This window comes from Eumetopias jubatus, unplaced genomic scaffold, assembly GCF_037043125.1.
Source record: "Eumetopias jubatus isolate StellerSeaLion01/CBP00866 unplaced genomic scaffold, mEumJub1_p1.0 scaffold_9, whole genome shotgun sequence".
Lineage (NCBI taxonomy): Eukaryota > Metazoa > Chordata > Mammalia > Carnivora > Otariidae > Eumetopias > Eumetopias jubatus.
The window spans coordinates 136160434-136186499 of record NW_028274815.1 but is presented as its reverse complement, the minus strand read 5'-3'; the positions used below and the strand labels follow the sequence as shown (position 1 = coordinate 136186499).

General features: G+C 46.5%; 1 protein-coding gene across 3 annotated transcripts in view; it reads left to right on the top strand.

Moving 5' to 3' along the window:
• The window catches only part of LOC114197934 (serine/threonine-protein phosphatase 4 regulatory subunit 1-like), an 87721-nt gene extending 62225 nt beyond the window's left edge, over nucleotides 1-25496 (top strand). For 2 of the 3 annotated variants that reach the window (XM_028089152.1, XM_028089151.1), the window contains 14 exons: nucleotides 3348-3455; nucleotides 4294-4359; nucleotides 6828-6986; nucleotides 7552-7736; nucleotides 8828-9303; nucleotides 11330-11523; nucleotides 14206-14301; nucleotides 15166-15351; nucleotides 15608-15769; nucleotides 16689-16789; nucleotides 18982-19102; nucleotides 19903-20037; nucleotides 22538-22679; nucleotides 23457-25496. In XM_028089152.1, the coding sequence (XP_027944953.1) occupies nucleotides 3348-3455; nucleotides 4294-4359; nucleotides 6828-6986; nucleotides 7552-7736; nucleotides 8828-9303; nucleotides 11330-11523; nucleotides 14206-14301; nucleotides 15166-15351; nucleotides 15608-15769; nucleotides 16689-16789; nucleotides 18982-19102; nucleotides 19903-20037; nucleotides 22538-22679; nucleotides 23457-23614 (2289 nt within the window). In that variant the 3' untranslated portion in view covers nucleotides 23615-25496. Of the gene's footprint in view, nucleotides 1-3347; nucleotides 3456-4293; nucleotides 4360-6827; nucleotides 6987-7551; nucleotides 7737-8827; nucleotides 9304-11329; nucleotides 11524-14205; nucleotides 14302-15165; nucleotides 15352-15607; nucleotides 15770-16688; nucleotides 16790-18981; nucleotides 19103-19902; nucleotides 20038-22537; nucleotides 22680-23456 lie in introns of those variants that run through there. The other variant, XM_028089153.1, reaches the window with a different exon arrangement.
• Nucleotides 25497-26066: the final 570 nt, after the last annotated feature.

Here is a 26066-nt window from a genome sequence, read left to right as displayed (position 1 = left end):
TGGCTGATAGTTTTACTGGATATTGACTTGTGGGTTGATTGGTTTGTTTTTGTTTTTTTCTGGCATCGCTTTAAAATCTCATCCTGTTGTCTTCTGGAGAAGTCAGCTGTCATGCATTCTGTACTATATTTATAGCGTCCTTCTTTTCTCTGCTTGCTCTTAAGATTTTTCTCTTTATCTTTGCAGAGTGAATGCTTATCCTGCTTTGCCTTTTGTGAGGGCCTTGGATTAGTGTGTTGATGCTCTTCACCTGACTTGGGAAGTTTTGGGCTAGTGTTCCTCTGAGTACTTTTTTCCTGCACCATTCTCTTTCTCCTTTCCGTCTGGGACTCAGATTACACAAAGTTGGGCTGCTTCCTATTGCGCCACAGGTCTTTGAGGTTCTTTTTGTTGTTTTAGCCATTTTTCTCTCTGATGTTCATATTTGATCATTTTTATTGATCTGTCTTTAAGTTCAGTGAATCTTGTCATCTCTGACCGGTTGGTAGGTCTACCCATTAGGTTTTTAATTTCAGTTATTGTATCTTTCAACTCTAGAATTTCCACTCTGACCTGTTTTATAGTTTCTGTATCTCTGTGATACAGAGATTCTTTATATGTTTTTTATGCTTACATTTTCCTCTGAATCCTTGTTATATTTATAGTAGCCTTTTAAAAGTCCTTGTCTAAGAGTTGTGACATTTGGAACATCTTGGTGTTGATTTCCGTCGACTGCTTTTTTTTTTATGGGTCACCTTTTCCTGTCAACACATAGGTAGTTATTTTTCATTGAACACCAGACATTACAAGTGATACACTGCAGAGACTCTGGATTCTGTTTTATTTCTCTAAGGTGTTTTTTGTTTTTGTTTTTGTTTTTGTTTTGGTACTAGGTGTCTATTTCATTTTATAAAGTGCTGTAAAGTGATTTTTGATGTAGCAGGCATGTGTCTTGTCTGGTCTCCACCTCCCTGCTTTCTCGTTGGTAGTGAGCAGCTGCTGAAATATCTGCTCAGTTTACTTAGTTTCTGGCCACTGCTCCTTTGCCGGGTCCCCTGGGATCTTCCCCATGCATGTATAATTTAGCAGTCAGCCAGGGATCTCAGCAAATTGAATACACAGATTTTGGACCTATCTTCCAGATCTTTCTCATTGTAGTTCATCTTTGAAGGATAACCTCCCCTCTAGCTTCTGCCTTTTGGTTGCTCTCCAGGCTCTCAAATGGTAGTTTTTAATTTTTTTTCAAGATTCTCTAATTGTTATGTGTCGGAGGGTATGTTGGACCAAGTTACTATGTTATTACCAACAGGCTTCGTTGGTTCTTTATTATAGTTTCCATTTCTTTGATGAGATTTCCTGTCTGTTCATTCAGTATGACTAGTTCATATTTTTTTTGAGCATATTTATAACAGCTGCTTTAAAGCCTTTTTAAAGTCTGCTAATGCTAATGTCTGGATCTTCTATGAGTTTGTTTCTACTGACATACTTTTCTTGACTGTGGGTCACATTTTCCTATTTCCTCTCATGTCTATGGATTTTTTTCTAGATACCTGTTTTTTTTCAACATTAAGTTTTTAATTTTAATTCCACTGTAATTAACATACAGAGTTATATTAGTTTCAGGTGAACAATGTAGTGATTCAGCAATTCTATACGTCAGCAATTCTATACATTACTCAGTGTTCATCATTATAAGTGTAATGTCTATGAATTTTTTATTGCCTCTTATTAGCTTCCTGATGAAACATTGTAGAAACTCTGGGTTCTGTTATTTTCTTCTGAGGAGTGTTGACTTTGTTCTAGCAAAGAATTCAGATTCTCTTTCCTCTGTAATAGTCAGCAGCTGAAACCACTCAGTTCCTTCTGCCTTCAAGCATTTGGCTTTTTCCTACAAACCTTACCATCTCCTCTGTGTATGCACAGCTCCGAGTTCAGCCAAGGATTAGAGTAGTATTTAATCACAGATTTGGGGGCTCTCCCTTTTTTAGCTTGCTTGCTTGCTTGTTTCCTTCCTTCCTTCCTTCCCAGGATTTCTACCCTCACTTTTTGGCTGCTTTGGCAACCTCACTCTTTGTTCTCTTACTTTTCAAGCCAGTAAAGCTATAACTTTTGCTTGAGGTCTAGCTACACTGCATAGCCATGCAGAATAGGGGGTGCACTTGGGCAGAAAAGCAGGAGCAGTGCACATTTTACCCAGCATGGCTCCTTCTCTCAAGGATCTGCTTTCCTTTAGTTTCCACCAGTACCTGGTCACTCTCCAGTGCCTACTAGTCATTTTCTTTTTATTTTATTTATTTTATTTTAATTGCAGTATAGTTAACATACAGTGTAATGTTAGTTTCAGGTATACAACCCAGTGATTCAGCACTTCCATACAACACCCAGTGTTCATCATGACAAGTGCACTCCTTCATCCCCATCACCTATTTCCCCACCCCCCACCCACCTCCCCTCTGGTGACCATCAGTTTGTTCTCTATAGTTGAGAGTCTGTTTCTTGGTTTTGCCTCTTTCTCTTTTTTTACTTTGCTCATTTGTTTCTTAAATTCCACATATTAGTGAAATCATATGGTATTTGTCTTTCTCTCACTGACTTATTTTGCTTAGCATTATACCCTCTAGCTCCATCCATGTCATTGCAAATGGCAAGATTTCATCTGTTTTATGGCTGAGTAATATTCCATCATATATATACATATATGTATACACAAACACACACACACACACACACACACACACACCCACCCCACATCTTCTGTATACAGTCGTCTATCAATGGACACTTGAGCTGCTTCCATACTTTGGCTGTTGTCAATAATGCTGCAATAAACTATAAATAAAATAAAATAAAGGGGTACATGTATCCATTTGAATTAGTGTTTTTGTACTTTGGGGGTAAATACCCAGTAGTGCAATTCCTGGGTTGCCTACCGGTCACTTTCACTCTCTGACCAGCTGTGTGTCCCGCCTCACCACTGCTGGGTTTTGGTCATATCACTTAACCTCTTTGAGTGTTAGTGTCCTTATCTGCAAAAGTAAGGATAAATAATACCCAGGTCATAGGCTTTGGGGAAAGTAAAATGAGAACACAAAAAGTGTTCATTGATGTTTCAGACATATGCTGGGTACCTGGCAAATGGCAACTCTTGAGCTTCAGACGGACTCTTACCTGAGTAAACCTTGAGGAATGTTTGGCCTTCTATTGATCGCATCACTTGACGAAACTCAAAAGAAGGTGTTCTGTGTGTTTACTTCCTGAGTATTTTGGCAATATTTTGAATATCAGCTTTTGGAATTTAATTAGTGATATGTGGTGCAATACATGTGCTTTGGTATTTCAAGTGACTCTGATTTTTCTCTCATTTATAGATAATCTGCAAACTGGCTTCCATGCTGAGCAAGAGCACAGTTGAAAGCCTGCTGCTGCCTCGATTCTGCGAATTGTGTGGTGATGGGAAGTTCTTTCAAGTTCGGAAGGTTGGGACATATGGTTTCAAAACTTGACAAATTCAAAAAGTTAGAAAATTCAAAAATCGATTCCTTGGAAGTGGCCTGGCTTCTTCAGTAGATGCAGGCTGGAAGAGAAATGTGGCCCCTGTGACCTGTGTCAGGAAAACGTGTGAGCAGCGTTGCCCATTTATACAGAAACTAGGGCGCGCACAGGGACCTGAGGATGAGATCCTGGGTGAGGAAGCCCGTTGCTCTTAGACACAGAAGGCCCAGCTCTGGGACCGCGCTGCTGGCCATCGGACGCCCTTGCCCTGACGCACACGGTCTTTCATGATCTGGCCTGCTTCGCCCAGGACGCTGTTACCTCTGCCGTGCCTTCCGGCGCCAACCCCTGCCTTCCCCTTCCCTTTCGGTTGCTTGTTCACTTGGTTACCAGATTCTTCCTTTCAAAAGCCGTTGCCACACCGCCCTCAACAGCCTCCTTCTCCTCCTCTTCCTCCTCGCTGCGTAACTGGCCCTCTTCCCTCTGGTCTCTCCTCACGACGCATCGGCAAGAAGCTAGGTCTCATTTACCATGCAGAGAATACTAAGGGTCTCTCGCTTTATTGCTAACCAAATGCATTATGTATTGAGATCAATTAGGAGCCAGAAAGTGCTAGGATTTGGTACTGTGTTGTAAATGTTCTCTGTTTCCAGTACACCGGAGGCACCGGGCTAGGCTGTGTAGGTGGTGGGCTCGGTAAGTGCTTGTTAGGTGCCTGACTAGAGGAGTCATTGCCCCTGAGGCTTCTGCTTGTTAGCTGTCACAATTTGGTAAGACAAAAAAGAAGCAGAGAATAACAGGTATGCCTTTTGCCTTTTTAAGGTGTGTGCTACAAATTTTGGTGATATTTGTCATGCCGTTGGACAAGAAGCCGCTGAGAAATTTTTGGTATGTGAAGTTTTGCCAGTCGTAATTGCTAGTGCATTTCTTAGGGTGCTTTTAAAATTGTGAAGTTTTGTATTTATGAATCTGTTACTTTGGAATGACAGTTCAATTTTGCATTCATCAGTTCCAAATTTCTTGACTTCCGAAGCCAACGTTTTTTCATAAGCATTAGGCAGCTGGTGCATGGAATGGCGTGGATGTCACCCCAGCCCACTTTCCTGTGGGCTTTGGCTGGCACCTCCTCACTGGTCGCTTTCCCTGGTCTCTTCTCACTGTTTAAGCCACTCTGTCTGTCTCTTTTCCACTGCTCCTTCTAGAACACTGTTCTACCATCTCATTCCTGGGCTTCAAGACCAGTGGGATTTTTCTAGGTTACAGGTTAAAATCCCGACTCTTTTTGGCCTTTTGGGTCCCCTCATAAGTGCCTTTCCTGCCTCACCTCCAGCTACCTTCCTCAGGTCTGAACACTGTCCCGGCCTGGGCAGGTCTCACCTTTGGCCATGCATCTGACTCATGGGATGGGCAGAGAGGCGGGGAGGCAGGTAAGGCCCAGGGGTCTGCATTTCTGATAAATCCCCTCGTGATTCTGATGCACAGCAGGGCAGAGAACCACTTCACTAGCCAGCGGATGGCTTTTTGGCTCCCTTGAGGCTTTCTGCTTTTCCCCCTTCCACACCTCTGCTCATTACTGCCCCTCTCTTTCCAGTGTCTTCCCCACCGAGTGGGACCCAACTCACACTTCAAACCCAGCTTGAATGTGCCTATGCCTCTGTCAAGTCCTCTCCTTGTCTAGACTCACCTACCCACTGTGCCAGAGAGAATTAATTTCTCCCTTTTCAGCATCCCCATAACATTTTGCTCAGAGTACGTGCGTGTCTCTTATCACACCTCATTATAGTTTTGCTGATGTGGGATCTTCACCCTATCATGTTCATCTCTGTTTCCCTGGTGCCTACGCAGAACTATGCTAAATAAGTGCTTGCCACTTTTATTTGACAGGATATCCAACCTGTATTTTTATTTGACTTTTACTGGACAGGATTTTTATTGGGTAGGATATCTAACCTGTGTGGTTAGAATTTAACCTCAAAAAAGTATACTCTTTAAATTGATTTTTAAATTTAAGTTCAGAAGCTCATTTTATTTTATTTCAAGTGCAAGCCATGTCAACATAGTTCTGACCCCAGAATAATTTTTAGTGGCTGTCGCTCTGTATGTACACCAAGAGCTGTCTTCTACTTAGTGTATCTGAATGAAGAACAGCAGTGACCAACATACTAACCTTCCTATGGGCGGGTATTTCCATGATCATATATTCCCATTTGTGGGGGCATTTTGGCTGATTATTTTACATTAGGATATAAAAAACAGAGCCTCATTTTTAAAGGGTAAATTTTATTTTATTTATTAATATTTTTTAGAGAAAGAGCACGGGAGCGGGGGGAATGGGCAGAAGGAGAGGGAGAGAGAGAATCTTAAGCAGGCTCCACGCCTGGTGCAGAGCCTGATGCAGGACTCGATCTCATGACCCTGAGATCATGACCTGAGCCGAAATCAAGAGTTGGATGTTTGAACCGACTGAGCCACCCAGGCGCCCCATTAAAGGATAAATTTTAAAAGACGATGTGATCATGACCTTCATACAGATGGAAGGCGAACATGCCAAAGATTTTATTTAAGTCATTTATTCACGAGGGAAACAGTAAGGTACAATACCTGGCTTAATGGAGAACTCAAAGTACCACACATGTATGGTCAGACCGGAGGGTACTGAAGTGACCTTGCAAGGGGATTCAAAATTGCTCAGCATCCAGGGTGATAATCAGGTGCATTCCACTGGACACAATTTGCATTTCTGTGAACAAGAATTATTTGCATTACTCTCAGTTTTTAACAATATACCTTCTGTCACTAAAGGACCCTAGTTAAAGATCGTAATACCGGGGTGCCTGGGTGGCTCAGTCATTAAGCGTCTGCCTTCGGCTCAGGTCATGGTTCCAGGGTCCTGGGATCGAGCCCCACATCAGGCTCCCTGCTCAGCGGGAAGCCTGCTTCTCCCTCTCCCTCTCCCCCTGCTTGTGTTCCTGCTCTCCCTCTCTCTCTCTGTCAAATAAATAAATTAAAAAAAAGATCGTAATATCTGAATGGGTGAGCTAGTTGGGATATCCACTCAATTTCAAGGTCATTTCACAATTTTTCTCCATACAATTCATGTAGCACTTGCTATGTGAATATTAGTCATTCTGCCTTTTAACCAAGTCATTTACTAGAATTAAGAGGTAAAGGAAGTGTTTCTTTAGTTTTCTTACCATAATTTCTCTTTGTCTCAAATGATTCCTTTTAGACTCGTATATATTTCCCTCTTCTTGGTCGTTAATTTATGACTATGCCTTAATTACATCATTAAAAAAGGTTCTGCCCTTCCTCAGGGTAACCAAGTTTGAGTAGCATGATTTTATTTGCTTCGGTAGATCCCAAAGTTTTTTGAGCTCTGCTCAGATAATGTTTGGGGGATGCGAAAAGCCTGCGCGGAGTGCTTCATGGCGGTGTCCTACAGTGCGTCCCCCGATGTCCGCAGAGCCCAGCTGTCACCCCTCTTCATCAAGCTCATCAGCGACCCCTGCCGATGGGTAAGTGCGGGCAGCTCGGCTGTGTGGGCCACCAGCCGCCGCTCGCTGACTGGCCTCATCTTGGCCTCTGGACTTGTGACTGTGGATTTTGTCTTTTTGGTTCCTGATTGGCTTACTTAGACCTTGTGGGGATTGGAGCACTCGAAATCTCCAAAGCTTGGGTGCCTGTGAAGAAGGTGGCACACACCCTAACGTTTGTAGTGACCGGACGTCATAGGGCTGAGGAGTGAGAAGGGAAACACTCAGGGGAGAGTGACCTTTGCTGTTCCTCTCACAAACATGCCTGTCAGGATTCATACGGTCTGGTCAGGTGCTCTTGGAAGTCTGGACTTGTTTGCTGTGGAATTAAAATTCTAGAAGAATAAAAACTTCATGATGGTACTAAAGTTCTCCTTATTTTCTGTTGAAAAGAGTTTATTTGGAATTTGGAGAACGCCTTAGAAAGCGGTAAATCTGCTTGGACCTAATTCGGCAGACAGCGACCAGCCTCGTGGTCGACCAGCTGCCTGGCCTGGGTCAGACCTGGCCGACACCACATTCACCATGCTGTGCTCTCTGTTTGCAGGTGCGCCAGGCTGCCTTCCAGTCCCTGGGCCCCTTCATTTCCACCTTCGCGAACCCCTCCAGGGCCGGCCTCTATATTCGAGAAGACGGCACCCTAAGCATCCGACCACCAGCTCAGGATTTAGACTCTGCTCTCACCTCCAGGTCACCCAGTGCAGGCAGTTGTGGTAACACTTCCTCAGCCGGGTGAGCTCCAAGCAGGATAATTACCAGGGCCCGCGCTTCACCTTAAGTGTCCACCTAAAATTTTAGCAATTATCTTGTCTGGAGTTTTAGTAACAGTGACCTTCTGGGCAAGATGGGATATTAGAGCTTTAATTATGTAAAGAAGCAAAAGTAATTGCAATAATGATTTTGAAACATGACTACTGGGTTATAAATAATGAAGCTACTGTGTCTCCTAAATTTAGATAAAATATTCATTGAGAGTAGTGATTAAATAACCTATAAAGAAAATTTTCTCTTACTTTTTGATTAATGAAGTTCTTTGGATAATTTACATAGGGAAGATGTGAGGTCTCCCAAATGTCTGTTTGTGCCATGCAATGTTACATGCCCATAAATGTAGGATGTTACCTGCACGTACAGGTGACAGTCCTGACCCACCATTAGTGGACGCCATCCTGCCTTTCTAGTAAGTTCTAGTGATTGATCTTGGAGTTTTTCATCTTTCCTTGGAGGTCGATGGGTACACACCAACCAGACCATTTCGAGGTCGTTGGTAAGCGTCTCTCCCCTGCTAGCATCACACGGGAGCAGGAGAGTGGTAATTTACATCTCAGAGAGTACATACCCTTTTTACCATTGGTGCATCCTTCCCTCCATCTGTCTCCATCAAAATTCACTGAGCTGCTGTGTGTCTGGCCTGTGTGCAGCACCTTCCTGCTCAGGACTCACCCAGTCGTTTCGGTGGCTTTTGTGTCCCGGTGGCTGCCCCCTGGTGGAGGTACTGACAAGCAGTGAGTGCATGCAGTCTGCCCACTGAGGGCGTGTCAGCAGAAGCCAGGGCTCATCCACCACTTGAATAGAATGGAGGGATCGGCTGAACTGTGTGAGGCATTTTCAGCGCACATAGTACTCTCAGGTGGGCAGAGGGGGATGATTGGACCTTTTATGCTCTTGTGAGCTTACGAGCTTCTGGCCCTGGGAGACACAGGAGGTCGGGTGGCCAGGTAGAGAGGAGGACCGGGCTTGGGAGGACGTGGAGCTCACGTTTTCCCATTTTACTTCCAGTCCATTACATGGCGCTAAAAGTACTCCCCTCAATCTTCACCTAGTTCCACAAAGCTGGTACACACGGAGCCAGACCTGCCCACGGAGGGCACGTCAACAGGAACCAGTGATCTCCTGCGCGGCAGTAGCTCCTCTGGTGGCCTCATGGCAAACTCAGTGGAAGATTCTGCCTTGACTGGAGCTGAGTCAACCAGGCTTTCCCCAGAGGCTGCACAGCAAGAGGCTGATGCCTCCTTGAAGCTCCCTGATGGGGACAACCTCCCCATCCACTGCCACCCTGGACCAGGCTCTTCTACCTGCCCAGAGAGTCCTGAGGACGTATTCAATAATTTCTTTTATTGGCGAACTCCTCTCCCTGACATAAGCAAGGACCTAGAGCTATTTCTGAGTGAGGCTGGGCCCCAGGAAAAGGGCTGCAGCAGGCCCGAGACTGTGCACCACAGCTGTGTGGCCAGGAGCGAGATTCAGAAAGTCCTCGATAGTCTGCAGGAGCATCTGATGAATGATCCAGATGTTCAAGGTAAACGTTGTCTGTTGTGATTAAAGAGAAAACAGGATGTCTCTGGGTTGGGTGTTAGCCAGGCCTGTGTGTTGCTGCGCCTGTGTGTGTGTGTGCTTACTTCATGTCCACTGTGCACAGATGGCCAGGAGAGGGTCTCAGCCTCAGCACTGCCAGAGCCCTGGGGACCTCTGTGCAGGGCCCCGTCAGGGTTCTGCCTCCTTGTTTTGCAGCTGTGCGAGGCTGAAGTCAGCTCTAATAGAAAGGCATAGTTTGTGGGCATATCTATAACAGTGGAAATTTTATTAGTTCCTTGGACGCTGTTACATCATTTTCCACGTTATAGTGCTTTTTCTCGTTATTAACAGCTAAGGATGGTGTTCCTTTTGGAGCTTATTAACTCAGCCCTTAGCCAAACTTTAAGGTTTTTGTTTTTGTACAGCAAGGGAAAGTACAACTTCTTCTTTGGGGTGTTTTTCATGTTATGACTAGTGCTCCCACTGAGCGTCTGATCTGGGAGCCGGGCCTCGCGATCCATATCCATTATCACGCCTCTTCTTGCTCTAAACAGTGCTATATTTGTATTCTTCCTTGGGTTGGGGAGATTGGGAACAACACTTGCTGCTGTTGCCGGGCAAAGATTTGTGAAGCTTTCGGGAAAGGAAATGTGAAAATCCAGTTAGCCCTGTGATTATTCTTTCTCTTTAAATTTATAAAGGAAATTAAGTCAATGTTTGCTGAAGGAATGAGCACATGTAACATATCACTTCTAATAGCTATAGACAAAGGTTTTGGTTTCTGGTTTTGGAAACCGCATTTCTAAAGCAGCATTCATCTCAGTGGTGGGCCCTGGGCTGGGTGCTGGGGCAGCAGTGATAGGCACACGGTCTCGTGGAGGGGGCTCCGTAAACCACCATCAGTACAGGGTGTGGCCGGGGCCAGGGCCAGGCCGGGAGGCGGCGTGACGTGCTGTGGCAGCACAGGGCAGGACGCCAGGGGCCAGAGGAAATTTCTGGGAGAAGACCTTGCAGAGGGGGCGGCATTTCACGTGGGCCCCAAAAGATGACAGCTCGGAACCCACCATGCAGAGAAGTGGGGAGGGATGAGTTTCAGAGGGTTCTTTCAGTCCCTTGAAATCGTTTGTAAAATTTTGCGCATACATGTGTGCCTCGTTTTCATAGCTTTCATCAGAGCTCAGAGGGATCCGTGACCCTGAAAGTTTCAGAAATAAACGACATGCTGGGGACTTGTGGACTGGCTGCGGCTGGAAACATGACTTGGGCCGTTGGGAAGGGCCTGATGGGTTACACTAAGGAGGTGGGACCTTGTCCTGGGCCGAGTGGGGAGCCAGCTGTGAGCTCTAAACATTTTAATGAATCTTGAGGTCTATTGAATTTACCTCGTAGAAAACAGGATGTAGGAACTATTGTGTGTATGTGTGTGTGTTTGGAGGTTGGGGACATGGACATCAGATTGTTTTTACAGAAAGGTGTGTGAAATATGTCATCTCTGCTGTTCGGAGGGTCTCACGCAGTCATGCTGTGGACAAATGAATAGTCCTTGGGGCTTGGTGAGCAAGATCTGTACTCATCTGTGTGTACGGAGCTGGATCGATCTCTATGCATCGGGCAGGGGGGTGCGGAGAGGGCAGCAATCCTCCTTTATACACGGGGAGCAGGACCTCCTCACTGAGGAGACGGACCTCCCAGACACTGGTCTTCAGGAACAGTGTGTTGTCTTTCTGTGAGAGATGATGGAAGCAAACTCTGATTGTCTTCATTGAGGCGTTTCGAGTTCAGATTTGATGCTCTGTGCATGGCTGGCGTTTAGTTGGAATAGTTAAAGTTAATGGCCCTAAATATCACCACCTCCCCAAGAGCTCATTCGGGGACTCCAGAGCATGCTTACTGCAGGGACAGATGTGTGGAAGGTGCGCACGTGTGTGCTCTGCCTGCATCCAGACTGTCTTGTTGTGAAGATCCTTCTCAAGTGAATCCCTACAAATCAAATAAAGTTATTAAAATTCTTGAAACTTCTCTTCCTGCAGCTCAGGTCCAGGTCTTATCAGCTGCTCTGCGAGCCGCACAGCTTGACTCTGTGAATGAGCCTGAGCACCAGCCGATGGAAGGTCGGCATGAGGGGTCCGTTTCTGACCCCAGCCCTGCCTCGGACAATCGGACGGCTCTGTCGGCTTCATCATCGCAGAAGGAGCTCTCCGAGCCCAGGATATTACAAAGCACAGTAAGTGTTTGCCCTCTCCCTCTGCCCAGACGATGTGACAGAAATCACAAAGCTGCATTTTCTTTTATTAATATATCCTGGCAGAGATGATAAATGGCAAATTTAATTTTATTCCTAAGGTCATGTTTTGGATAACTAGACAACCAATCAATCAGGTGATTGATAACCCTGACTCTCCTCCACAAAAACAGGAGAGGAGAGACCAACGAGTACCTTCCCTCTTCTCCAAAGATGTCGAGTCTCAGTTTTTTGTGGGGATTAACCATCTAAGTGCCCGATTTCACTGCTGTTTTACAGCTTTTAGTCATAATCGCACAAGGTGGGTTCCGCGGCTCCTAGAACTGAAAGCCGGCCTCGGCCTCAGCAGGCGGACCACTGCATCGGGCCCTCGCTCTGGGGACGCTCTTTGGGCACGTGGTCACCCCAGTAGTAGTACTGGCCTGCTGTTTCTTGGAGGAGAGACTTGGAAAAGCCAGCGGCTCAGTGGCTTTTATCCTGCAACCTGGAACTAGCCCCCGTGAGACGCATCCAGGGAGAGGAAGGGGCCTGCAACTCTGTCACACTTTAAGTCTCCCTAGCTTTCCAGCTCGCGAGGGGTTGGGAGGCTCTGATGCCTTCCTCACTCCTAGTGATTTGCTCTGACTACTTTGAGCTGGGGTCCTTCCCAGGTGGGGGCGAGGCTAGAGAATTAAAATCAGGGTGGGGTTCAAGAGCATAAAGTCCTGGGCATGTTGGCGTCTCCTCATTTCCTGTGCCGTGATGGATCATCTCTTCCAGCCCGTGGTCTTGAAGGCCAGAGTACCGATGGCTCCACTATCCACGCGGTGGATAATTCTGTCTTAGCAACCAAATGAACTTATCACCCCCCTTCCCCCCAGGCCTGTTCCAATAAAACAAAACAAAAGACCCACTTAAAAGCCTGAATATAAAGTGTTCAGGAGTTGTTGACAGTTCTCTTTGATTAGTAAGAAATGAGAGGATATCCTATTTTGTTGGTTTGTTTTCAGAAATAGGCAAGAAAATGGTTGTTGTTACCCGTGTTGCCTGGAGTGTGGAAATCACAGGTTAGGTAGAAAGGTGTGGCCATGTCTACTGTGGCGGACACCTGATCGGACTGGGGCTTCTTTGTCACGTGCAGAAGTGAGAGAAAGGGAAACGAACAGATTCCTCCAAGTTGGCTCTGCTGCATGAAGGATTTTGAAGGGCTGGTGCAAGCAGACCTTTGGTTTATGTTGTGGGATGTCAGGGCTCTTGAATTTGCAGCTTGATCTTGGGTTCCACTGGGATCAGTAAGGATGCTTCCAGTTGCAAAAGAAGGAAAAGGGACCAAAAACTCCGAGAGCTTAAATGGTGAGGATGGTGTTGTCTCGTAGAGACGACAGAAGAGCGGCTAAGGCCAGGGGGCTGGTTAACTCGGCTCCTTGACATTGACCCCGCTCCCTGCTTCTATCCTGCCTTCTTAGTGCATCATCTGAGTTGCGAGATGCCCTGTGCAGGGCGGGGAAGGGAGGTGTGTTGCTTCTCACCTGTGTCTTTTGACTGCCCGGTGGTTTTCTGGGGAGATGACCTCACAATGCCTTTGGAGGTTGCTTTGGCTTGTGGTAGTGTACTTAACCCTTAACGTGGCTCCTGGAGTAAGTGCTGTTCATGCCAGCTGCACTGAAGACTTCGGAATCAGATTAACTCCCGAAAGAAGAATAATGATTTATTACACATTAATATATATGAATTTATGAACTTGGAGAAATTGAGGTCTTAGGTTGTCATGCCAGAATATTTCTGTTTTACCCTGTCCTCTATTAAAATAAGCACTATACTTCAGTGAAAATCTTGGGAATTGAAGGCTGTGGTCATGTGCCTCAGAGCAAACGAAGCATCTATCGGTGTATTAATCGACTTTCCTGGATCATATATTGAGCTGATTTGTCAGGATCCATTAAGCTGGTAGACAGTGTGACATTTCAAGTGCGCGTGGGAACCCATGTGACGGGTGGAGGAGAAGGTCAGGTTCATCTCCGCTAATGTAATCAAGGATCAGAGACCAATATGTCACTGTTGAGTGTTCTTGCTCATTTTAATTGTTAACCTACTGTAAAGGTTCATCAGCAAACATTAGAAGTGTTTGTACATGTGAAAATCGAGGATAGTTTTCCAGGTAAATACTCCTTTATTGGCCACGCCTTCCCCCAAATCAGACAGGTCTTCTCCTTGCCTGTCCATCCGCCCTGACGGGTCCACATTGCTGCACATCTCAGCTCCCAAGAAATACTGGACGTGCTTGCTCGCCCTGCCGTCCAGGGTGGGCTCTGTCTTAATCGTGTGACTCTTAAAAGGGGATTGGTTGACCACCCTGGGACGCTGGGGCTTAAAGAATGGTCAGTGCAGACTCAAGTGGTGGCTTCTCATGGACATCCAGCCTGTCTTCTGTAAGGGTCTCAAGCAGTCTTGAGATGAAAATGCATGATATTTGTTTGCCTTGGCCTTAAAATCACTGACCATGTCATCTATACCTGTGCAGATGTCTTTTTTAACATCTGGAGAGAGACCCCTGACTTGCAGGGAAGCGCTGGTCTTGGTCTGCAGAGGTCATTTCCAGCACCGAAAGAGGATTCTTTGAAGGGAGAATGATAGGATGGCTCCCTGTTTGGGGTAAGTTGCTAACGTGTCCATTCCACTCTGCAGGACCCCGGCAAACCCTGCAGTGGGGCCGTTGACCAGCTGGAGATGGAGCAGAGGCATCTCCCCGCCCCACTTGAGGAGCATAAATCTAAATTACAGGTTTGTTCCTTGAAAAGAAAAGCAGCTCAAAACGTCACCTTTTCTGGGAGTCAAATTTAAGAATGGCCACGGGAACCAGATATTTTTCTTCTGTCAATATTAATGACATAGCTTCACTCCTTTGTGTTGCTACAGTTTCCTAACATAAAAAACAAATCCTAAAGGGGTGCTAAAGTCTCTTTTGAACAATCTAGAATAGTATTTTAATAAAACAAGTCACATAGAAAAAAACCTGACATCTGTACGTTAGCATTTAGTGTCTATTTATACAAGTCATTTCAGGGTTTTTTTTGTTGTTGTCTGAAAAGTTTTTGACAGATTCTTTGATTGACCTATGTTTGTCTTTGTTCTGTCTTGTGGCTAGGCCCTTGTGCTATGTAAGAACTCTTAAATGTTTTAAATTACTGTATCCCCTTGTCCTGACAGAAGAGAAGGTAAGTGAGTGATGTCGTAGGAAGGCACTGTCCCGTCAGTTGGAAAAAGCTAGTGACAGTTGGCGTGTCCGGGCCGGGGCTCTAGGTGCTGGGTAGCTACAAGGGAAGAGTGTTTCCATTTTCAAGAGCTGTGTGCATCAGGCTAACCAAACCTTGGTGCCCAGACTGTTCTCTGGGATATCAAATGTTAGACGATTTGGGAAAAGATTAGTGTGGGCCTTGCTTTAGCATCGTTCCGTCCAAGTTGAAAATGTCCCCTGCAGACCAAGAAGTCTGCCAGTCCAGAGCCCCGAGCTTCTCTGAGGCCTCTTCTTCCCCTGACATCTCGGCTTTGCTGTTTGCACCCCCAAGTCCCAGACCCCTTGTTTTTCCCGAGCATTCTTCTTCTTTCCTGCAAGCGTGATGGTTTCCTTTCTCTGCTGTTTCCCAGGATATAATACCTCAACCCCTGCTCGATCAGTATGTGTCGATGACCGACCCTGCTCGCGCCCAGACTGTCGACGTTGACATAGCCAAACACTGCGCCTACAGCCTCCCCGGAGTGGCGCTCACCCTGGGCAGGCAGAATTGGCACTGCCTGAGAGACACGTACGAAACGCTGGCTTCCGACGTGCAGGTAAAAGGAGTCCTTTCAGAGGCACCCATGGAAATGGGGTGGCCCATCTGCCGGGGAAGAAGAGGGGAGCGCGGCGGCACTCACTGTATTTGCTGCGGTTGCCATTGCCATATTGATGGGGCTCTGATGACATGCAGCCCGTGGCGGCCAGCGCCCGGCAGCATCAGGTTTATTCTAGAAGCGCCACTTAACGCTCTTGGTAACATGGCCTTGTGCTTGCTTGCTTTGCTTTGTCTGGCCTCCTGTGCACTGCCAGTGGAAGGTGCGTCGGACCCTGGCCTTCTCCATCCACGAGCTGGCCGTGATTCTTGGGGACCAGCTCACAGCAGCTGACCTGGTGCCCGTCTTCAATGGATTTTTAAAGGACCTGGATGAAGTACGAATAGGAATTCTTAAACACCTGTATGATTTTCTAAAGGTAGGAAGAAGGATTACAAATAAAAAACAGACCTTCCCTCTTCAAAACAATTCTTAAACCCCGGGCTGTGGAAAGTGTCCGTGGACAACAGAAAGCAGCTAGTCTGGGTTTCTCCGGTTGAAGTATACCATCCAGAGTCTTTACAGTGGGTGTTCTTTCAGTGATGGGTAAATATTTTTGTATCTTTCCTTGTAATCTCCCTGTCCCTTGGAGTCCTAATTCTGTGGAGGATGGCAGACATGTAGCCTAGCATGCTCTGTGAGGAAGAAGGAGCCCAGGCCCCCCGGGGGTAGCGCGCAGCGTGCCTGGAGTCACCCAGGGGAAGAGCCCAGCCAAAACCCAATCTCAGTTCTGCATGAAGGGCTTTCTCTGCAAGACATTGCTGCTTCCCTGCTTGCCTTTTTAATTTTTTTTCCCAAAGGAATGATGAGTGTAAAAATAAGACTTTAAAAATGACCTAGAGAAACTAATTACTTGCATCCACATGACCACGAGCTGCCCTTGACAGACTGGGGTGCATGATGCACTGGGTTGGCTTTTCTCTCGTGGTGCCGGCATACACGAGCAGAGCCGGCTCCCCGGGAAGCAGCCTCGGCGTTGTCTTTGGAACACACACACATACGTGTTGTTTGCAGGCAGGAAATGATGAGAGAAGGAAGAGCTAGGGGGCATGTGGAAACACACAAGCACATACACTAACCGGGGAAAAGGTTGAAGCATTCAGGGGTCCCTGTGAGGTCTGCTCCCAGCAACGTTAATTCACAGCCACCCTGGGTGATGGATGGAGTTCAAGGCATTAGGGGAATGCCCAGTTCTTGTCGGGAACAAGTGTATAACTTCAAGTGTGATCAGACAGTATATTTGGGGTCATTTTGAGAGATTCTCTATTTTTATTTATGTATACATTTTTAAAAAATAGTTGCTTCATGAAGACAAGAGGAGAGAATATCTTTATCAGCTTCAAGAATTTGTAGTCACCGATAACAGCAGGAATTGGAGGTTTCGATATGAACTAGCAGAGTAAGTAAAACCTGTTTGGGGATATGAGAAGGCAAATTAGATGGAATAATTCTTAATTTTCCTACCTTATAATTGATTTCTAAACTAGCAGTAATAGTGTTCTTTTGGATAAAGAGATTATGTTTTTATTAAGGGATAAAGTGAATTCCGAAGCTCTAAGTTACAAATACCACGGTCTCCGGGGAGACATTCATTTTCAGATGCAGACAGGGCTCGAGTCACTGTGGAATTAGTGTGTTCTGCTGTTCTATAAGGCAATTTATTCGAACCAAATAAAAGATGAATCACCCACTCTTCAATATTTTCCTGTTAATCGGAAGAGTTTTTGCCAGAGCTTTCCTGAACATTCTGAGTGTAGCCCTCTCTGCAGGGCACAGTGTGGTGTATGCACTTCAGCTTCTAAAGAAAATGACGCGACAGACAGACACAGAAAGGTCTCACCCAGACGAGACGATTATGAGATAAAAAACGTCCCCCAAGGTGGCTGCTTTCTGCACGTCATTTTGTGCGTGAAGGACTTATTTAATCCTGGCTTGTGCTGGCCAGAGGGATGTCAAAGGTGTGCCCGGTTCTGAAAGAGCTAAAGCTTTGAATAAAGAGCTAAAGTCCCCTTCCCCAGGCGTGCCACGTGCTTTGCGACGTGCTCTGCGAAGTGCCGAGTGCATTTGGTGACGATGGTGGGCGGCCTGGTGTTAGTTTGCCCCTGCCCGGGGTTTATCTCCCCTGCTTTAGTTTTCATTTTTCTTACCCTCAACTAGAAATCTCTCAAATCATTATCTTTGCTGTAGAAATCCATCGGGCTTTTGCAGCTATTCAGGATATGATTTGGCCGATGCCAGGGGCAAACTAAAAGATTTTCTCTTTGCTGTGATCTTTAATCATAATGCTTAATTTGAGAGATTGAGGTTTTAGTCATTATGCCGTGTTCCCAGTTTACATTCTGAGAGAAAAACAGGCCCACGTTTTCCATGAAAGCATCGCGCCCTCTAGCGGCTGTGCGAGGGAACTCGGCCAGGTCCGTCTCGGGCCGGGCCGACCTGCTTCCCCGGGGCGGGGGTGGGGGCCGGGGTGGGGGTAGGGGGCCGGGGTGGGGGTAGGGGATGGGGCCAGAGATGCGGGCCGAGACCGCGGAACGGGCCCGGAGCCCGCGCTCATGGCTGGGGCCGGGGCCCGACTGACCCGCTTTCCCGGGGCCAGGATCGCAACCAAGAGACCGGGGCCGGGCTGACCCTCTTCCCGAGGGCCCGGGGCCCGGGGCCGGGGGCCCGGCACGGACACGGGGATGGGGCCGGGCCGGCAGGGCTCGCGCCGCCGACAGCGTTATCTCCGAGCTCTGGCTATCTTCCATCTCGGCCGTGGTTACTGAAGCCAGAGCCACTGATATGAATTCTGTGCTCCCCCTGCCCGTGATATTGGTATCATTTTTCTGAAAACAGTGCTTTTTGATATGAAAGTATTCACCGGCACTCCTGGTTTTTGATTCTAACTTCCTTCCAATCTCTTTTTCATTTCCTTTCGTTGCCAGCGTGGAAGTAATGCCATTTATTTTCATACCCTTCTCTCCCTCCCCATTTAGAAAACAGTGAAAGCTTTGGTGGCAGGTTTTCCCAGCCGGCCGTCTCCCGCACGCTTTCTTTCCCTCGGAGTGAAGAGCTGGCGCGCGCGGTTCTCTGCAAGCGGACCGCGCAGGGCCACCCGCCGCCCGCCGCTCGCTGCCCGCCGCCTGGGGGCCGGGCCGGGGCCGGGCGGCGCGCGCTCCCCGAGCCTTCCTGCGCCCCGGCATCTCTGGGAACTTCAGCGGCCTGGCTATTTTTACCTTATCTGATTTGCAAAGTTTTATGTGCTCTCGAACCGATAACCTCAAATTGAAATAGTATCCCCATCCATAAATTTCTCAGCCTGTTTTACAAAGTTTAATTTATTTGCTTTTTGTTTGATTTGAGTGAGTGAGATGAAGAATGAAGATTTATTTATTTTTTCCACTTTTCTTTGCGTGGTATTTCACTCAGCTTTCTGCTTTTGGCATTTCACTGATGGAAAGCCTTGCTGGGTCTTCATTTGCCTTAATCTCCCAGCCTGGTTATTTTTGTCTGTAAGATGAAGTGAGAGTAAAGAGAAATTTAGTAAGGTGTTGTTTTTTTTTTTTTTTTTTGTCCCCCCAAATAATTTCTTTCTTTCTTTTTTAATTTCAGACAGCTGATACTCATTTTGGAACTCTATAATCCCAATGATGTTTATGATTACTTAATGCATATTGCCTTAAAGTTGTGTGCAGATAAAGTTTCTGAAGTTCGGTGGATCTCCTTCAAACTAGTAAGGAATCATGGCTTTTTCTGTTGTTGTTTGTGATTTTTGGAAATAGGAATATTTATGTTTCTTCCATTTTAACTCCTTTATTTTCTGCTCTTGATTTTTCAGTATACCTGTGAAACCAGCTTTTAAATTTTGAAATTAGGGAACTGTATTACAGTTTTATCAATACAGAACATGGCTTTTTTCTTAAGGTGTATGGTTCAGTGATAGAAATTGTAGATAAGTCATTTTATATAAGAAACCCTTCAAACCATGGCTTAGTGTTCCTTTTAAATAGAGATTGGGCTCACTTGGCAGCATGGTTTTGTAGAAAAGTAGTTAGTGAGCAAGAGCTCCAACGTAGAAGAGCTGATCCTATTTTGTGTGGGCTCATCCCAGCTGAATACTGGGGTGGGGGTGTCCCTTGAAAATATTGATTTACTAAGGTACTCTCATGCTATTACAATTTTCTAAAAATGACATGTTCTGAAAGGTAATGATTTAGTTATTATGCAAGTGGCCACTTTCTAAAATTTGGAATCTTAAGATTATAAGAATGTTTTTTTCTAATGCCGGTCCCTTTTTAAATTTCATTTTTATGAAGGGTTTCACGTGGGTGAGTGTGTGTATGTGCGTTGCCATATATTTGAACATCTGTTTTCCTCTGTGTTCTAATGATGACCGTGACAAAAATGACTCTCTCCCTTGCTTATAGATTCATTTTAAAGGTGCATAAAAATGTCTGGTTTCCGTGTTGAGTAGGATTCATAATTCAAACGGATGGCAGCCTTTTAAATGTGCACCTCTGATATTTTTCACAGGTGGTGGCCATTCTGCAGAAGTTCTACTCCCACAGTGAGCGCGCACTGGGGTTAAATTTCATCAGTGAGCTCATCGTAAGGTTCCGGCACTGCGCTAAGTGGGTTGGAAGGCAAGCTTTCGCTTTCATTTGTCAGGTTAGCACGGCCTGGGGGGAATCTCCCCTGGGCTTATGTTGCTGTGGACTGATACCAGATGCACCAGACACAGAATCCCAGCCCTGAAATACCAGCTGGGAATTTGGGGATCAGTGGACCCAACCCCTTTATCTCACAGGAGATTGTGATCGGCGCAGTCAGGCAGAATGATTGGCCCAGGGTTACCCAACCCATCTTTGCATTCAGCCTGTAGATGTTGACTGAATGCCTCCTGTGTGCCGGGCGTGTTCTAGAAGCTGCAGAGAGAGAGTGAGAAAACTCCTGCTCTCCCAGCACCTTCCATCTGGTGAGGTGAGGGCGAGGCCCAGAGCCCTGCCTCTGCCGTGCCCAATCCAGGGCTGTGGTCATCCCTGCCCCTGCCCTCAGCCAGCTGCCTGGCAGGGAAGGTGGGGTGAAGAACAGAGCAGTAGGTTAGGGCAGAGACTATTGAGTCCCTCTGAAGTGAAGTTCATGTCCTGTCCAGCATCTCTGGTCACCCTCTCTACTTAGTGTCCTGGAAATGGTGTGGGTCAGATTGGCTGGTGCTGATGGCTGCCATTTCTTGGACGCCTCTGTATGCCAGGTAGCTCGTCATACGTACATCTGATCCTCGGTGGTGAAGGTCGGCCGTGTATCAGGCATGTCACACCCGTGTACTCTCAGACAGGTTGTTTGAGGTGAAGCAGCTGAAGCCCAGAGAGGTTAAGTAACTTGATCAGGAGCACACAGGAAGTGTTAACACTGTGATTTTTTTTTTTTTTCTGCTAGTGTGTTATTTAAAAAGTTTTCACTTTTCCCCTTGCATATTTTCAAGCATGTACCAAGGTGGAGGGAGTAGCACGGACTCTCCGTGAGCCTGTCACCCAGCTTGTCAGTATTACAGTAAAGCTGTAACTGGACTCTGCCCGACCCTCCTACCCAGTTCCCCCACCAGAGTACTCACCAGGGCCCCCTGTTGGCCTGGCGGGGCATCACCGGGTACTTCGGTGGTCGGCTGCGAAAAGAGCAGTGGGTGGCCGAGTGAAGTGCCAGACTCACAACCGCAGGCCTGACAGCACACACTTCTGTAAGGAGGAAGCCAATCCCGTAGATGCGGGATTGGGCTCAGTCCATAAGAAGTCCGTATCAGTCTTGGTAAATGAGTTATCTTTTTTTTTTTTAAGATTTTATTTATTTGTTTGACAGAGACACAGCGAGAGAGGGAACACAAGCAGGGGGAGCGGGAGAGGGAGAAGCAGGCCTCCCGCCGAGCAGGGAGCCCGATGCGGGGCTCGATCCCAGGATCCTGGGATCATGACCTGAGCTGAAGGCAGAGGCTTAACGACCGAGCCCCCCAGGCGCCCCTAAGTGAGATATCTTTGCTTTTGTCTTTTAATGCTTGATCTGAGACTTAGAAAATCCATGATGGGACAAAAGGAAAAAAACACCCACTAATTTTCTTGAGGAAGAATCAGCGTGTGCGCTTTCACGAGTCATCAGTAAGATGTAGAAAACCCACAACAAGACCGACGAAAGGAGGGGGGCGTCACTTGATGGTTATTTCAGTGCCTCTCGGGGGGCAAGCCTGACCTGGGGGCCAGCACAGGCCCGCGCTGCGGAGGGGGACGAGCTGCCGCCTCTGCCTGGCCTCGCAGCGCCCAGCACCTGGGAGACACCTAGTGGACACCCGCTGCTCTCGTCACCCTGCGGCGGGAAGGTGTGCAGGGTTTAGAATCCACACGCCTGGTTTGGACTCCCCCCCCCCCCAATCGCTGGTGCTCGTTGACTACGGACCTGCAGTGGCCTCACACTGGACCACAGTTTCCTCCCCTGTAAAACTGGCCCCACTCTGGCTTCCATGGCTGGCGGGAGCTGTAGGCCTCTGTCGGCGGAGTGGCAGTGTGCAGAGGCAGCGTTTGTCGGGTGTTCACAGAGGGGGCCGGGCCTGCATGGGAGTCTGGGGCTGGCTGGCACTAGACAGGCCTGGCGCTGGCCCTCAGAACCCGAATTCTGGTGAGTAACAGAGGGGAGGGCCCTCAGCCTTCATTGGTGGGCGCTTTGCTAGATTCTTTGCAAAAATGATCTGCCACCCCCCCCCCCACTTCCCCATTATACAGGTGGGGAAACCAAGGCCCAGAAAGGTGAAGCCACTCACTCCAGGCCATGAAGTTAGTAAGTGACCAAGTTAGGTTTGAAGCTAGGCCTGTCTGACTCAGAATCCTTTATTTTCTTCACCAAATTTTATACCACCTATAATCCAGTCCTTGGTGAGGACTTAGAAATTGTTAACTGTGTTTCTAACCAAATTCAGTTATCTCATCCCAGTGGTTGAGATTTTAAGATTCAGACACACACACACACACACACACACACACACACACACACACACACACACACAATCCTCAGACCAGCAGACCCCGAAACTACTTCTTTGGAATTGTGGAAGGGTGTTTTTAGAAGAAACCTGCTGACCACTGTGGAGAAGTATCAATTCTTTGACTGTGGCTGTCTGTCGTGGCAGGCAGTGGTGAACGAGGAGTGCATCCCTGTGGACCAGTTTGTTGAACACTTGCTCCCCAGCCTTTTAAGCCTTGCCTCAGATCCTGTGCCAAATGTGAGGGTTCTGCTGGCCAAAGCTCTGCGTCAGACGCTGTTGGAAAAGGGTATGTGGACCGTTTTTCCGAACTTACACATTTTAAAGTTCACCAAGCAGCAACTCGTCTCCCTCTTTAGGAACTTGTCTGATCGCATACTTCAGACTTATTATATAAATTGATGTATTAACTTTTATGCAGTATAGTTTGTTATTTATAAAATGGCAGTTGAATTTTCACATTTAATGAGCTTCATGGTAAAATGCAGAACTTCACAGTCTTCTAGAAATGGGGGAAACTTTTGTAAACGTTGAGTGATGACACAGACATTATGACAGGCAGCCAACGTAAGCCTTCATTACGGTGAGGTTTGCAGCCTGTTACTATGTCCTGAATAGGACGTGTTGCAGCATTGCGTCCCTTGGATGGCACGTTCGCACCTGCACCACGTGCGGAGCCGGCCCCTTCCAGCTGGTCCCGGCAAGTGCCTGTCTTCCCGCCGCGCTCCCAGCCCCGCCCCACCCTGCCAGCCACCTGTTCCCCTCCCTGCCCTCCACACACTGGCAGTTCTTTGGCATTGGAGGGAAGGAAAGATGACATGCAAAGTTTTTAAACTATAATTTAAAAAATACGCATAGCTGTTCTTGGGAGTCCATCTTCGAAATTGAAGTTACTCCTTGACGAAAGCAGTCATGTTATCATTGTGAAGGCCTTATATACGTGGTTACTCTGTGAAAAGTGATTTATTGTCCTGAGGTGTGGTTTAAAAAACCCCCCAGCACTCGAGTCTGTTTCGGAGCCCAGTTCATGGCCCATGTGAGCCAAACTACCGTTTTCTCTCTTTAGCGTACTTGAGAAATGCCGGTAACCCTCATCTTCAAGTCGTTGAAGAGACCGTCCAGGCTCTGCAGTCAGACCGGGACCCAGATGTGTCCTTTTTCGCCACCCTGGAGCCAAAGCGGCGGAGCACCGCAGACACGCCTGTACTGGCAGAACGGAATTAGCCGCCCTGGGATCCCGCGCACCCCGGCCATGTCGTATGTGGCCACATACTGCTCACATCCGCTTGTCAGGGTTCTGACTGTGCCACACGTTCTGAGGGAGGAAAGATTTCTGAAACTTTGAGGGCGGGCACTCAAATGACCCCTTTCCCATCCGCAGCTCCAGGGACTGCACCTGGGACGGGCACCACCCTCTGCGCCCCTGCCTGCTGATTGGGAAGCCACGACAAGGTTGTAGCACCAGGTGGCTAGCTGGGCACAGGGGTCTCCATAGCATCAGATCACCTTCTCCATGACAGACTGACTATATTATTTAAAGCCCCCTTCCTCCCAAAATAAAAGTAGTTTATTAGAAGCTTTTAAGTCTTTAAGAGACTTGCATATTTGGCTTCCCTCATGCTTTCCTGGAAAATACAGTTTATGGTATTACATTTTTATTTTTAACTGAAATAATGTACATATGTAAATAACTCTTGACAGGAAGAAAATATATTAACGTAATATTAGCCTCCTATCAGTGAACACAACAAATACATCATTTAAATTTATGCTCTACTTTGAGTTGCTGCAAATATAGCCCAATTTGTTTACTTTTGAAAAATGTGATAGTTAAGGAAATCTACTAAAGAATGATTTATGGCAGTCTTTCTAATATTGTACTTTTGTATAAACTGTACTTGGAACTTTTCCTCAGGCACTTGTCCCTCCCCTTCTTGCGCTGACTGTATCCATAAAGATCTGTACTGGCCTTTGACAGAGGCAGAAAGATTTTTCATTCTTACATGGATTTATTATCCTACGTTTAAGAATGTGGGAGGGAAATTGATCATTGAGATGCATGGATATTGACTTTATAGCTAATGCTTTAGAATCTTTAACAGAGACTAGGAACCCACAGTTCTGATCAGTCCATGTACTTGTCAGGGATTTGGGGGTTAAATTATGACACTCTTCAATTTGACTTAAGTACACCGAATTTAGATTTCATGCTTTTAAAATTTAGACTAAGATGCTCTAGAACTTAAACAGGGTTTTTGTGAATAATTTGAGATTCTATAAATGTTTCATTAAATTCTGTATAACATGTAGGCTCATGTTATTTTACTTCTATTTTAAATCATCTTGAAAGCAGGCATAAAGAGAGGAAGGAGTGGCCCATTTGGGGTTCAAGAGCTGGCCGCAAAGGGCGTGTTGCTATTGCCATTCTTTCCTTGGATATTTTTCTTGTCTGGTCTTTTCTTTCTCCCTTTTTTAAAAATAAAATTTCTGGAGCTATATATTGAATTTCCTGGTATACAGGATGTCCCCCTCCTCCAAATTCCACTGAGCTGATTCTTTAAAAAGAAAGGAAGGAATCTATACTGTGCCAAAGAAAATAAGGTACGTGTGTGAGAATTTCAAGTTGTAACCCAGGCTAGCATTTGGGCAACTCCGGCAGAGCGTGAGCTAATAAATTGTGGAGGCTTCGTATTAAGAGAAACAAAAATCAATCAGTCCCTTTTGTGTTCAATACTTGCCTAAAGTAAATAGATGGAGATATTGTTTTGCTTCGGTAACAATTTTTAATTTTTTTATTGTCTAGAAATTGAGATTGTCATATTGTTAAAATCTGTTGACCTGGCAGCAAGTAGAATTATTCACCTGGAATTTTGTATTCTGTGCAGAGCTTCACTTTCCATTAAGGAAAAAAAATAACCTCAGTCTGTGCTGTGCTGTGTAGAATTTGCATGCTGAAACAAATGTGCTTGTAGAGACTCTGGTAAAAAATCCAACCTTAAAAAGTTCAGCTTATACACTAAAAATGGTCTATAACTTAATATGAATGCCTTTCCAGTGCCAGGTTCTGTTTTGTTTTTTTAAGACTGTAATTTCTCTGCAAAAAGTATGTTTAAGGCTCACATTTTATTCTTCTTTTGTAACAACAGATTTTTCTGATGTGGTTCTGCCCCCCTCCTCGCCTTCCTTTCTCTCGTGCTCCTTCCCCCATCACCACAGCTCTTTGTGTATTAATTGTTTCTAGGTGTGGGGTGCTGAGTGTTTGCGATTTGATCATCACACGTAAGCTTCCTGTGTACTTGAACACTCTGCCTCCTCTTGGGTGAATTAATGGAAAAGCACGAGATGGGTTTCTCACAGATGGAGCTCCCTTGAAAGGCATCTTAACAATGGAGCCGGCTCAGCCTCGCGCCAAGTGGACGTTTCCCCCTTGCTGAGTGTTTTCATCAGCACCTTTCTCCCTCGGAGAATTCGAGAGCGTTTTCAGAACTGATGGACTTTCAGGGGGCTCTGCAGACCCTCACGAAGGCCCGGCTCCCGCTTCCGGAGCGGCCTGAGCGCCGGGCCCAGCTCCGTGGGGCTTTTCATTGGTGCCAGAAATAGGATTGTTAAACATGGCTACAGACTGCACCTGACAACTCTAGACGAGGCATGCCAGGAGGATTTAGGGCGATTCACT